The following is a 14,917-nucleotide window of genomic DNA, read 5'->3' on the forward strand; positions in this document are numbered from 1 at the left end:
TATCATCATCATCATCGTACTCAGTATAACCACGTAAGTCTATTTTAAAAAATTAAATTGTTTAAACTCAACAAAAAAAATCTTTTTATTTAAGGCCCAATTCTATTTTATCTTCGGCTCAAGAAAATTTAACAATTCACGAAGACAACCATGCATCTAACCCTTTATTTAAAAGATTAGTTCTAGTCAATAATTTATCAAGGAAAACCACCAAAGAACAGCGGTTACTTTTTTTAAAACACTTTTATTCCAAGTTTGCCATGAAACTTCTGAGAGTTTGAGGTAAATCAAATTATTTTAATCATTATTTATTTTATAGGATCGGCAACAATAAAATCATTAAAAGTCGTTTTACATTAGTGATGAACCACACCATTAATTCGGATTTGTTCTCATTTTATATGTTTGCTACATGATCATATCATACACTATAATATTTTATCAAAGCAATATAATATTATATTATATAATACTTCCACGTAAGCCAAAGAATAACATACAAAACTGTTGAGAATGATCTAAATTACCGAGTCAACTTAATCATCAATAATTTAAAAAAGGAAGCAAGGGGTAAAATGGTAATTTGAGTAGTGTTAGGAAAGTGAAATGTGGGAGAAACGACAAAGAGTTGTGATGTGGACGAGGAACATCGAGAGGAAACATCGGCGACGAATTTGAAACAAACAACATGACATGACATTTGTTTGCCGACTTATATTCTTTCTTTATTTTTAAAAAAATAAAATAAGGATAGTCTATTGTCATTTAGTAGGTGCAATCTTGACCGTCGGATTATTATAGAGAAAAAACAAGAATACAAGTGGGTGTATAGGTGTTGGGAGAGTAGGTAATTACGGTGCCAGCGTGGATTATTCTCTCCGGTATACAAGCGGAGTGGAATATTCGTGCGGTCACGTGTCACCACCCTCCTTACGTTGTTATTACATCAAATTCTGTGCACCATTTATAATCATTAAAAAATTCCAACCTAGAGAGTCTTAGTATATTTATCTTGCATTTGGGTGACTGGCACGTGTGTTTGAAAGACTTGTATTGGAGATGAGGTGCATTTCAGGTTGGTGTTTGTGATGAAGTGCGTTGCATTTAGAGTACTATGAGAAGAAATGAAAGAGAGAATGAGTGGTAAAAAGGTGGCACGGGTAAGGTGGCGTGACATGCAAGGGCGAAGCTTAGCGAAGGACTAAGGCCCATGTTTTTTTTCGTAGTAGTGTAAATTTACTCGTTTTCGTCCCGGAAAGCTGTATACGCAGTGTAAATTTACGTGTTTCCGACTGAAAACTCGAGCCCCCCCTGACAAACTCCTCCAAACTTCGCCACTGACGACATACACACTTACACGTTTGCATTGACCTTGGTCTGACCATGTAAATTTTGATATAAAGTTAACAAAATAATCATGCAAATTACGGAAACTAGATCTATATATATAGTTTGGCATTCATCTTTTATATCATCATTCATGATCACTATAGCAATTGAGAGTATTAATTTACCGGACGTTTTGAGAACTATACTTTAGGATCATCTTTTATATCATCATTCATGATCAACTTGTAATCATTTCGCTATCATTATGGGTGGTTGTAGAGTGACGATGGTAGTGCAGGTGTGACGACAACATTTAGGTGACGACGACAAACATATGGAACACAATGACATGTTTAATTATCAATGACATATAAAAACTCTTTCGGGGATTTTTTATACGCCACTCAATTTCCTCACAAAAGAATCCTTCTCTTTTTGTTACATATGGAACACAATGACATGTTTAATTATCAACTCATCTCATCAAGCTTTACAAATCATTACTTCAATAAATTCGTTCTTTTAAGACATCTTACCGAGGCCTTCGTTTCCAAATTAGTTTTTTAAGTTATAAAATGTTTTACAATAGTTCATTGTACATCCGTTGACCGATAGAAATGAACTCAAATTTACCAATTAACAAAGTTGAGTTGACCCGAGTAAATAAACCAAACTACAATTTAGTTCTGAATAGATCAACCATTCTTTAAATAAAAATTGACCATGATTACACCTTTAATGTAAATCTTAAAATATTTAAACTCATAACATAAAATGAATTTTACTGGGGTTTATAAAAAATGTGTGACGTTGAATGTACTCTAATAATCTTTTCATACAATAGTCACAGAAACAAACATGCTACGTGTGAATCATCAACGTCCACAAGCTATCATTTTATTATATAAAAAACTTATATCCAACAATGCTAAAAACAAAATTTATAAATTTAGACATTTACGTTGACCATTATATGAGTTATTATTTTAAAATTATCATGTTTTTCTTATAGAATACATAAATATCTAAGTGTTGGATGATAAAATTTTTATACCTATTAGAGTAGCAATAACTGAAAAAAAGAAGACAAAATTCACCAAACAACCTTTGAAGCCTTTTTTCAAGGCAGATTCATCCAAATTCCTTCCAATAAATACAAGTTTGTTAACTCTCTTCTCATCTGGATCCCATGCTTTGCCTGGGCACCCATCTAGAGTGGAATGCACACCCTAACACATCAACATTTATGTTTTAATTTATTAATAGTCAAACAATACATATAAACATAGTTATTTATAAATGAAGATAGAACCTGAAAGACGTAGCGCGCATCGGAATCATTGACCGACAAGACGCCTTTCATCCTATAAAGTTCGTCCCCTTTTTCCTCAACCAGCCTTTCAAGCCAATCATCAAGCTGGATGGATCATGTGCATTTAAGGTTATTTAAATAAAGAGAGAAAAAAAACGATTTTGAAGCATGTGTGTATTAAATGTTAATTACCTCGTCAAGGTCCAAAGTTCCTTCAGAAACAATGCTCACACTGGATACAGCTGAATCATGCTTGTGATCATGATGATGCCCTTGGTGACATTCTGTTTAAAAACCAGATTATATTTATATAATTAAATATTAAAATAAACCTGAACGAAGCGTGCGTAAAAATGAAAAGGGGATAAATACTGTGCCCATGTTCGTGAGTGTGATTCTCACAGTGAGAACCATCTGATGGAACTTCAGAATCAATTCTGCATAACCAAAAAGCTAGATATATATAAGCAACAAATGTTATGTTTTTAATAAGCAACTGTATAAGCTTTATTAAATATGTGGGAATTATATCCCCAATGGACCAAAAGGGTATATAAGAAACAAATAATATGGTGTGAATGTGTGCAGACACATATGTATACGAGAATCATAGTCGAGTGTGTTTACATATATATGAAAGAAATATCATATAAGCATCACCTGTCAAGATCATAGCCTCCCACTCCCAGCACAAAATCCATATCAACAACGCCAAACTTAGCTTGTTTTATCTGTGCCATTCCATTTATGTGCTGCAAAATGCACAGAATCCAAATTAAAATTTAAATAATACGTTTAAAAGATTGCTTCATGTCAGAGCATGAGTTGAAGCAAAAAATAATGAGATTCAGTTTATTCTATATAAGTATGTTACGGGATTATGGTACGTTTAGGAGTGCGTAGCTAAGACTAGCCAACTTAACTAAAGTGGTTAAGTTGGTAATTTACTGCACACGGAACAGAAAGAGAATAGAAACCGGATAATGAAATGGACTCCTCTCTCAAATTCATCTTGTTCCATATGTACTAAAAGTAGATCTCTCAAAGATCTAAAGTAATGAAATACATCTCAAAGAAACCCATGTGGAGTTTGGCATGTTTTTCCATGTCCCACATTGGTCAAATTGAACCAATATAACGAGTGTTATACAAAATAAAAGTGGGGGTTCAAAAGGTATTTGTGCTGCCTCGCATACCCTCCTTACCCCACCATCTGTCTTCAACGCGAAGATTAGTGAAGGTGTGTGTATGTGTATAACTATATATATATAGTGGAAGGTTCATCAGAGAACCACAAATAACTAGACAACAAAAAGAACCCTTTCCATTTATATATACACACGCCCACACTCACTATTGGTTCAATCACTTTCCAGCGAGGGGCATGCAAAAAATTTCTGACCTACTTTGTCTGCTGGTGACATCAAAAGCGTGATAAGAGCATAAAACTCTCAACGATATATCTGAAGTGATGTCCTGCTTATCATCAAACTTTAAGATTAGATCTTGGAGAACTAGATACATTTTCAAGGAGTTAAAAGTGAGAACTTTGAATCATCAAATCTTTACAAGTCACACGGATTACTTCATAGAGGATCCTAAATAAGGGGGCGTTTGGTTCACAGATTTTTTCAAAAGAACTAGAATTTTAAGGATCTGGACTTGGAATTAAAATTGTCCAAAAAAATGGAATTTTAAAGAAATTGAAATCTAGAAAAGAATTTCGAATTAAGTGACAAATCAATCATAAATGAATTGGTATATATCACTACGGTCACCACCTAGTTGTTGCACTTGATTCCAGTCCCTACTGTCTAGGTTTACATTCCTGAAGCGGCCAGACTGTTGATTCTGGTAACTTTACAGGGTTATCACTGCTTCGCTGGTAGGTACTTAAAAGGCACGGAAGTGATCTCCCATACAGGTTTTTTTCCACTTGTTCGCTGTAACCCTTCCATGCTGAAGTTAGTTAAAGATGTTCATGGTCATTTTTGTTGCATCTGATGCTGAAGTTACCTCCTAATGAAAACAAACTATATGATAAAATGATTCATGTATTTATTTAGTTTCAGTTCCACACCAAGTATAAGTCATTTACAAGTCATGACAATAAGATAAAGAAAACTAATCTAGTATTCATTTACTGTGAAGTGAAAAAACAGAACTTCTTGGCACTGACATGCAAGACACAAAAACCGTTTTACCATCAACTAATCTTACATATCCCTTGCTTAATCAATTTGAAACCTTAGTCTGCTATATACAATTAAATCCATGCACTTCCAAGTTCCAATTAGGCCAACAATTAAACCATTACACTACAAGGGAGTTCAATGACTTAAACCCAACTTATTTAAATGTTGACTAAGCTCCAGTGCAAGTGACACCTCAACCCAATCCTACCAGGCTACCATGCTATATTCTACTGAAATCCATCAGTGTTGTCAGATGTGACAGTAATTAACAAGTTAGAAGGGTATTAGAGTCTTTCACTTTTGTAATTAGTATGTTCTTTTTATATAGTGGTTAAAGACTTTTAGTGTTGGCACAAACAGGAGTCTGTGAGAATTGGGATTTAGTTTACTGGGAAAAAAATATGTAATCAGTTTGCAGTTTCTTGTGTTCAGTTTTGAACTTCGTATCAATAAGATATCTGTTCTAAAGACATAAGAAAACTCAACCCTTATTTTCTTTGTCAAAGCCTCCAAGTCAGCATCGCTTACCAAATCTACCTGCAATATTATTAAACATAAATAAATAACAATGTGGATAAAAATAATTAAGCAAATGTATAACTGATCAACAAAACAAAGTAAAAGAAGTACCTTGTTGAGAATAATGAGATCTGCATATGCAACTTGTTCCACTGCTTCGTTTACAACAAATCTTGGTTTCACCTCATTCAGATGCTGCATAGCATGCTTAGAGTCGACCAGAGTAACAACTCCATCAAGTTTCACATAACGAGAAACTTGCTCGTCGGTGCAAAATGTTTCAATCACTGGTCCAGGTTTTGCAAGGCCTGCAAATGTATGAAACAAAGTGTATACTTTCATTTGACCACCACAAGCGATAAAACTAACACATTTATGAGTTCAAAATGAAATTAAAACAGTTGAACAAGCAATAACAAAAATTCATTCTGGTCATCAGACATGTAACAAACTGCATAGTGCATACCTGTGGTTTCAATCACTATATGATCAAACTTGTCTCGCCTCTTTTTAACCAACTCCAAAAGCACTGTGACAAGCTCACCGTGCACAGTACAACATAAACAGCCATTATTAACCATCACAATATCTTCTTTAGCAGATGAATGGCTAGCCACTAAAGAACCATCAATATCCACCTCCCCAAACTGCAACACCATACATACATATATAACATAGAATAAAAACCGGAACACTAAAACTAGTGGTGCAAAATAGCCGAGCTACTCGAGATTGGATCGAGAAAAAAGCTCTAAACGAGCCAAACATTTTCTAGCTCTAGCTGAGCCAGAGCCTCAAATAAAGCTTGTCTAGTAATCGAGCCCAAGCTAGAGTCATGCATAGGAAGCTCGTTTAGGCTCGTCAATACTTCTATGTATTAATTTCACAATGCACAACTGGGCTCGAGCCGAGCTTTGGCACGATTAAGATACTAAACAAGCTCGGTCGAGATTAGGCTCGTTTCAGGTTCTTCCCAAAATGTATAAAAACAATAAAAAACACATATAAACTAATTCATAAATCATAAACGAGCCGAGCACGAGGTTTAGAAAAAGAGCTTGAAACAAGCCAGCTCTCTCATAACCCTAACTAAAACAGGGGATAGTTTTGAATGAACAAGCAATGCACTAATGAGTAATAAACCAAGTGAATTTGTAAATGAAGTGCATTCGTATCGTATACCTCATTTTCGATGACAGCAATCCGCTTGCCATGCTGAGCTGTGAGTATATGATTCAACAGAGTAGTCTGCAATTCAATTAAAGTAAGCACCAAATTATTTAATATTTAATAATGAGGTAGGAATTGAATAATTACAGACCTTTCCAGAACCTAGAAAGGCAGTAATGATGGTGGCGATTGTCCAAATTCAATGCCGCGGAGCACAAGGTTCGATGATACGGATGCCGGAGGCTTCTGGTGATGGAATAGGACGTGCCAGTAGGAGGATAAGTGAATCCAGATGTATGGAGGTTTCCGATCGCCTTCAGCGCCGTAACACGGTGCCCATTTTTTGCCACCGCCGAGTTCCAACCACGCTGATTCAGGTATGTTTAAACCCTAGCCCAGGGCTTTAGACTTTCAGTTTTAAGTTAAGTTAAGGGGGTGTCTGGGATTGAGAGGAAAAGTTTAGGTTTCATAAGTTTCGTGACAGGAAAAATTTCATAAGTTATCATGTTGTAAGTTATTAACTTAATCAAAAGTCAAAAGGAGGTAAAATAAGGAATCCCGAACACCCCCTAAGTAATAAGAAGGGGATTTATCAATAAAATAAAATAGTAACCAACTTTGAAAGTTTTCTAATCAGGTCACTAACATAAACTTTTGTTCCAATTAAATAATTGAACTTTCATTTTAGTTCAAATCCTAGATATTTTACCTGGATAACAGTTAATCTAGGTTTTTTTTTTTAATTTTTCAATGTTTATACTTTGCATAATAACTTTTAAAGGTTACGAAAATTAGTAAAAATGCGAAATATAATTTTAAAATTCCGAAAATTTACAAAAAAAAAAAAAGTTTGGAAAATTGCAAAAATTGTAAAAAAAAATAAAAAAAAATGTTCAAAACGGGTCGGAACGGGTTAGGATCAACAGATTCGGGTTAAAACGGGTCAAGGTCGGAACGGGTCAAAACGGGTTTCGGGTCAGGTTTTTTTTTTATCAATGAATCAACGCGTTTTCAACACGTTACAACCCGTTTTAACAGCAAAAGCTCGTTTAAGCGATTTTTTAAGTTCATTTCAGCACTTAACAGCTCGTTTAAGCGATTTTTTCAGCATGTTTCAACACCTAACAGCTCGTTTAAGCGATTTTTCAGCTTATTTCAACACCTAACAGCTCGTTTAAGCGATTTTTCAACTTGTTTCAACACCTAAAAGCTCAATTAAGCGATTTTTTTTTGCACTTACCAGCTCGTTTAAGCGATTTTTCAGTTCGTTTCAGCAACTAACAGCTCGTTTAAGCACCTAACAGCTCGTTTAAGCGATTTTTCAGCTCGTTTCAGCAACTAACAGCTCGTTTAAGCGATTTTTTCAGCTCGTTTCAGCACCTAACAGCTCGTTTAAGCAATTTTTCAGCTCGTTTCAGCACATAACAGCTCGTTTAAGCGATTTTTCAGCTCATTTAAGCGATTTTTCAGTTCGTTTCGGCACCTAACAATGATTTAGGAACGGGTTTCGGGTCGGAACGAACTTAAATATCGTTTAAACGAGCTGTTAGATGCTGAAATGAACTAAAAAATCGCTTAAACGAGCTGTTAGGTGCTGAAACGAGCTGAAAAATCGCTTAAACGAGCTGTTAGGTGCTGAAACGAGCTGAAAAATCGCTTAAACGAGCTGTTAGGTGCTGAAATGAGCTGAAAATCCGCTTAAACGAGCTGTTAGGTGCTGAAACAAGCTGAAAAATCACTTAAACGAGCTTTTGCTGTTAAAACGAGTTGTAACGTGTTGAAAATGCGCTGATTCGTTGGTAAAAAAAACTGACCTGAAACTCGTTTTGACCAGTTCCAAAGATTCTTGACCCGTTCTAACACGAACATGTTGACCCTAACCCGTTTCAACCCGCTTTGAACATTTTTTTTTCAATTTTTTCAATTTATTGCAATATTCCAAACTTTCTTTTGCAAATTTTCGGAATTTTAAAATTATATTTCGCATTTTTACTAATTTTCGCAACCTTTAAAAGTTTAAAAGTTATTATGTAAAGTAAAAACATTGAAAATTAAAAAAAAACCTAGATTACATGCTATACAGGTAAAATATTTAGGATTGGAACAAAAACGAAAGTTCAATGACTTGATTGGAACAAAAGTTTTTATCAGTGACCTGATTGGAACAACTTTCAAAGTTGGTTACTATTCTATAAAGTAATCTCTAACTAGAAATAGAAAACTTTTCATGTAATCCAGTTATTTGGTTTAACTTTTTTTTAACCAAAGGCGTTTTTAGTTAATAACACCTTTACTGTTTAAAAATCAACATTAACTAAAAAGAAAAACAAAAAATAAGAAATGCTAAGTTTCTTTTACCATTTTCGTGCCTAATGAAAGGGAACATGACATGATACAATGTAACTTGGCTATAGATAGTTATAACTTTAACCTATTAAAAAGATAGGTTTGATATAGCAAGCTAGCTTGAAATGAAATCCGAACTCATTAAGGTTTGCACATCTTTTCTTTATGAAATTAGTTGTTATTGAGGCATTAATCAAAAACTAGAGGCTTGCCTTCCACGTTATGTTGTGAGAAATCCGTTTTAAACTCGGTTTGTTATGATATCGACATTCACTGTATAATATATAAATATACAATCAATGTGTATGGACTTAACTCTTGAACAACTAGAATATACAATAAATGTCAAATTTTCATGAGAGAAAAACACTAAGCTATGTGTAGTGAGCTAACAAAAAGCCTCTAGTTAAAGCGTCAATTAATAAGTCATGTAGGCAGAAATCCATTAACTAGTCGTTCCAGTCTTGGCTGGGTGGTAAATGTTCTTTGTCTTTGGAAGTGAAGACCCGAGTTCAAACCTTGGCGTCATAGTAGATTATTTCTGGTGTAGTTTAGGTTTAGGAGTAAGGATAGATGGGTATGTGTGTGTGTAGCCGTGAACAAAAACACAAAAAAATACACTTTTTAACCATGCGTTATGGACTTATGGACTAAGTAGAGTTTAAACAAAAAGAAAAAAAAAGTTTGATTGACGCATGTGGGGTGAATCCCACATAACCTAGCCTCTTGGGCATTAAATACACTAATGAATTCGGAGAAAAATATTCCCCCCCCCCCCCACCCCCACCCATCCCTTTGACGCCCATGTTGCTTGGAGCGGCATGGGTTAACACCGCTTTGTTTTTTTTCATGTTTAACAAGGTGTTGAGGTGGGGTGGTCATTAGCCACAACGCCCAACCTATAAACAAAGTGTTTAACCATCTCCTTATTTTCCTATGTGTATGTGCCTATCTCTTATTCCTAGAATCTTGTGACCATCGAGTTTTTAAACATAAATTGCGCCTGGGGCATTCCGGCTAAGCGCATCTAGCGTCACGCATGTCGCTCCCACCAACCAAAAAAAAATCTTATTCGAATATGTTGTAATATATTATTGCATAGCAAGTGATACAACCATAAGACTCATCGACTTGATATCTTGTGAAATGTTAATATGATATATAAAAAACAGTCATACATATATTATTTTCTTTATTTAAATGTATATTTATGCCATCACTCAACATCACTACATGCTATAAAGTACACCTATCAAACAAACGAGGGAAAAAAACAAGAAAAAAAGCCGGGTTATACCACCTATGAAATTGAACATTACAAAGCCAAATCAAAACTCTCGATAGTTCCCCTCCCACAGCTATTATTTCATACACCAATTTTTAAACCCCAACCCACCACCTAACTTTTCAAATTTGTTCTCAGTCACAAAAATGTCCGAAGAGACAAATGTTGTAGCCACCACACCACCACGGTCCATTGAGCACGATGAAAACAGGCACTCGGTTTATGTAAATACATTGGAGGACGATGAAAGTGAACACTCGATGGATGTAAAAGCCATGGAGACGGTGGAGGCGAAGAGTGAAACCGAGATAGAAGATTATGAGGAATATGAAGACAAACCCACAAAGGGGGAGGTTATAAGTTGGTGTCTTTATGAATTGTGTTCGTACTTTACGCACACAGTTCTTCTTACTGTTGTGTTTCCACTCATCATCATTCAGAGTTTTAGTAACCCGCCACCAGAACCAGCACGGGGGTGGTACAAGAATGGTAAAGGTCTTTTTTGCACAAAAAAGGAAACCATGTTGTAAGGCTCGCATCCTTTTGAATTTTATGTGTTCAAACGCTCATTTTAAAACAAAATATCCTAATTTAGTATAACTTTGTTTAATCTTGCAAAGTAGGAATCCAATCTTGCAACTTATGATTTTCATAGTTAAGTTGACAATTTACAAAGATCAACACAACATAAGATATAACGATCCTAATATAAGTTTTATTTCTTTTTTTTTTTTTCAAAAATGGTAAATTACGGAAATATAATATTTTTGTGCTTCTTTGGTTATGTCAAAAGAATACTCTACATATAACTATGACTTATGCGATATTTGGTTAGTATATATATCTACTTTTATTCACCTACAGGGGCGGATCTACGGTGTTAATGGGTGGTTTCCCGGAACCACCCGAGTTTCGAAATAATAGTGAATTTATATAGAAAATACCAAAGGAACCACCTTATAAATTAGGAAGGAACCACTTAATTTATAATTAAAGCCTTAGTCCAGCTTGTAAATTGTTGGTTTTGAAACCTGGAGGTCACATGGTCAATTCCCGTTTCCAGCTTTATTTTCTGGACTTTTTTTTTCATTAACTCAATCTTATAATAATTAGGGTTTTATAATAAAAATACAAAGACACCACAAAACAACGCCTCCCTCCCCAGGCCCTCTTCAAACCTACTAGCCGTCCCCATTCAGCCGTTCTCCGACCACCGCGGCACCGCCGCCGCTTTTCCGGCCGACCAGTACACTCCTCATGCCTTCTACTCTTCCTCGAAGCTCGATTGCTCGAATCCTCCCACTTTGAATGTAAGTTTATATTCATTGTTAAATGTTAATTGTTCTTGACTTCTTGTTAATTGTTGTTGATTGTTAACTACTTAATTGTTAAGTTATTTGTTAAATTTAGTTTTAGTTTGTTAGATTGTTGGTTTTAATTTGTTAGTTTCTAGTTTTTAGTTTGTTAACAAGTTTCTTTACCCGCGTGCGCAACGCGCGGGGGGGTCACATGTGTTAGATAGCGCACCGGGTAATCTAGTCATACCATGAGCTCTTTTACCCGTACCGCAAGTTGTAGATAATGCAATGGACTTATTAGAAAAAATATACTTATGTTGAAAAGCCTAGTCACATTAGGATCTACAGTTTAGTAGTTATTGACAATCATAATCAAGCCTTGAATCTGCAACCACTCTCTTCCCTTACTTTTACAATATCCATATAATACATTACCATAAGAGTTCCAAGTAATATGTAAACATTCTGTTAAGATATTTTAAAAACATGCCAAATTGAAAAGTTATGTCTATGGAGTAGACTAATTCAACAACAAATAGAGCAATAATGTTATTAATCAAATATATAAATTCAGTGTCATAGTGTATGAAATCTTTTCAATTATCCACGGATTTCAATTAAAAAAAGCCCACTAAGAGTATAATGAGATGACATAGATGAACTTTAATAACGGTGTCCCTTTTATTATTTTATCATATTTATGTTACGTAATGAACTTTGCCCGATCCATCGAACTGACCCGAACCTCAAACCGACCCGAATTTTTTTATACCCGATTCTATAAAATTGAAGAATCTAAACGTAGTGCACCACCTGAAAGAAATTCCTGGATCCGCCACTGTTCACCTATCAAACTTTTCACCAAAACTACATTATTTGTTTGTGATTATCTAAAAAAAGAACTAGTAACATAACAATAGATATATAATTTTGATCATCTAAATTCTGAATAACACATGTTTGATTAAATTCAGGTTTGAAGCATTAACATACGGCAGAATAAGCAATTTGAAATTCTCTCCCCTAGAATGGACTTCAATCTCTTGGTTCTGCGGTCTAATACTCGCCGGACCGCTACTCGCTTACATCTCCATCCACCTTGACCACCGTCCAAACTCCCAACTCATAACCGCCATCGCCACGGCCATAGGCGCCAGCTTCTGTCTCCCAGCTAGCGCCATCAAAACCGTGTGGATCATGCCACCCTACGTGGCCGCCATTGTCGCCTCCAACGCCGTAGGCTCAGCCTTCCACAACCGCCACCTCGGCCTCATGGTCCGAGGCTTTGTAGGCGCCACCATTCGAAAACTCCAGTTCCCTAACCGCCAAGCTGTCTCCAGCTGGCTCTCACTTTATGCGACAGCTGGCGGCTGCCTAGGAGCCGCCGCCATCGCGTCATTTACGTACTACATGCTACGTAACTCTGAAGTGTTTGTTAGTCTATGGGTTGTTTCAATATTTAGTGGTATACTATGGTTTGCGGGAATTGCACATATTATCACAGCAGTCAGATCACACGGAAAAGAATCATTACTTAATAGTAACACTAGAGTGTCCTCTAGATACTTTATTTCAATTTTTAATTACCCACATGCGGCTGGAAGTCTTGTTGGTGTTTTTCTTTCCTCGTTTTCTACAATGAGTATATTTGCTGGCGGCGTACTTTACATTGTCGGACAACTTTGTACACCTCCGAAAGATGTATTATTCCTTTGGTTAACTTATTTCTTTTTTTCAGTTTTAGCCCTTCCATTATTACACCCTTTACAAAAACTTATTAAATCAGACGCCGTTAAAATGCAAATATTCGGTTTCTTGTTATCCACGTTAACTTCCGGGATGGGGTTTTACTACCGTAACGAAAACTGGCATAATAATTGAAGAGGTATGTACCCGCCTCAACATCGAGCGGGGCAGGTCAACCCACAAGATATATACAAGACATTAGAAATCAAATATATTATCAAGGCACAAAGCCAAAACTTATGCTCAAGCATCACATGCTTGCACATATCACATATGCTCAAGCATCACATATGCTCATGCATCACGTATGCTCGCGCGTATCACATGCTCACGCATCATATATGCTTATGCATATCACATCGTGCGTGGCGCATCCGCGCGCGGCGCATATCACATGCTCGCGCATCATACATGCCCACCCATATCACAGTTGCGCATGGCGCAGCTGCGCGTGGGGCATCCGCGCGTGACGCGTATTACATGCTTGTGCGTATCACATCTGCGCATGAAATATCTGCGCGTGAGAATAAAGAGAAGACCTCGCGCATCCTCAGGATGGGCGCATATCACACGTGCACATAATCAACCTCGTCCTTATCCAAATCAGGATTAGGGCAACCTTGATTGTGCACGTCAGACAACCTTCCAGAAGGCATCTTTTTAAGGAATAAGGATATGCTGATGTTGACAGCTGCTAAATGAAAGGTGGACAGCTCAGCATGACTCATGGGTTACCACGTGATTATAACCAATGAAAAAGCACCAGGTGTCTCCGAGGACACGTGGCGCAAATCGATTGGAGGAGGCCAACAAAACCCTAATCTGGTCTCAGCTCAATCAGTGGAAACCCTAGCACTATAAATACATCATAACGTACACAGTTACAGACACATTGATTCACATTGAAGCATATTCAATCACACAATCATACAGAGTAACATACAGTATTCAGCTATTAAGCAATACTCTCCAAATTCCCTTACTCTCACATTATCATCTTCTCCTACATATACTTATTCTCACGCCGGAGGGTTACCCCAAAGAGGACCCCTCTGTCCCTTTCTGAGGGGTAAGTAACGGCGCTGTTCATTTTGTAGGTGGAAGAACACAGATCCAGAAGAACCATCGGTGAAATAGTATAATCACACCCGAGGAAAGTAGATCTGCTACCAGTGAGTAGATCCGCGTTTCTTCATTGGCGCCATCCACTGTTACATCGGCAATCAGATCTCATCAGATCTACATAAAAAAAAAATCAATCACCATGGTTTCTGGCGTTCGTAACGTTGATCAAGCTCTGGAGGATATTGAACGTGAGGGTGTTAACGACGGACAGCAGGTTCTGAGGGTTCCGCGTGATTCTACGCGTACCACCAGCAACCGTCCCTTCGTCACAACCCCTCACGGCCAGACTGAAACTCCTCCAGACGATCTCACGTTACAAAATCTGGCCGGCGCGAAACAGAAAGGACCAATGGGTCCAGAAGAAGAAACAAATGATCCGAATGAATGGCTCATAAACGAGCAGCGGCGTCTGATGGAAAAGTACAATGAAATGGTCAAACAGAAAAAGCTAGCCGACCAAACACAAAGGCAAGCGTTTGATAAGCAGACTACAAAAAGGCCGCGCGCGCCGGAAGAAGGACATTCTGTTCACACTGCACACACTGAGTTCAGTGATGAAGAAGTGCATAGCATGAGGAAGACGCGGGATACT

The 14,917-nt window shown here is 36.8% G+C and overlaps 1 protein-coding gene and 1 pseudogene across 2 annotated transcripts; one reads left to right on the plus strand and one right to left on the minus strand.

Annotated features, from left to right (window-relative positions):
* Window positions 1–2,242: 2,242 nt before the first annotated feature.
* Window positions 2,243–9,400, minus strand: LOC143547061 (uncharacterized; annotated as a pseudogene). The gene is made up of 12 exons (XR_013137706.1): window positions 9,390–9,400; window positions 6,677–6,771; window positions 6,538–6,603; window positions 5,822–6,002; window positions 5,467–5,663; window positions 5,323–5,373; window positions 3,302–3,393; window positions 3,014–3,078; window positions 2,834–2,925; window positions 2,642–2,746; window positions 2,427–2,558; window positions 2,243–2,257 (listed from the first exon to the last, which is right to left on the minus strand). The product of XR_013137706.1 is annotated as an uncharacterized LOC143547061 (transcript).
* Window positions 9,401–9,823: 423 nt separating this feature from the next.
* LOC143547062 (uncharacterized) lies at window positions 9,824–13,335 on the plus strand. Its single transcript, XM_077038573.1, has 2 exons — window positions 9,824–10,682; window positions 12,429–13,335. The coding sequence occupies exons 1-2, from the start codon at window positions 10,303–10,305 to the stop codon at window positions 13,333–13,335; spliced, it is 1,287 nt and encodes a 428-aa protein (XP_076894688.1). The 5' UTR covers window positions 9,824–10,302.
* The last annotated feature ends 1,582 nt before the right edge of the window (window positions 13,336–14,917 follow it).

Source organism: Bidens hawaiensis, unplaced genomic scaffold, assembly GCF_021521415.1.
Source record: "Bidens hawaiensis isolate Kalapana, Puna unplaced genomic scaffold, B.hawaiensis_p1.1 tig00014593_1, whole genome shotgun sequence".
Taxonomy (NCBI): domain Eukaryota; kingdom Viridiplantae; phylum Streptophyta; class Magnoliopsida; order Asterales; family Asteraceae; genus Bidens; species Bidens hawaiensis.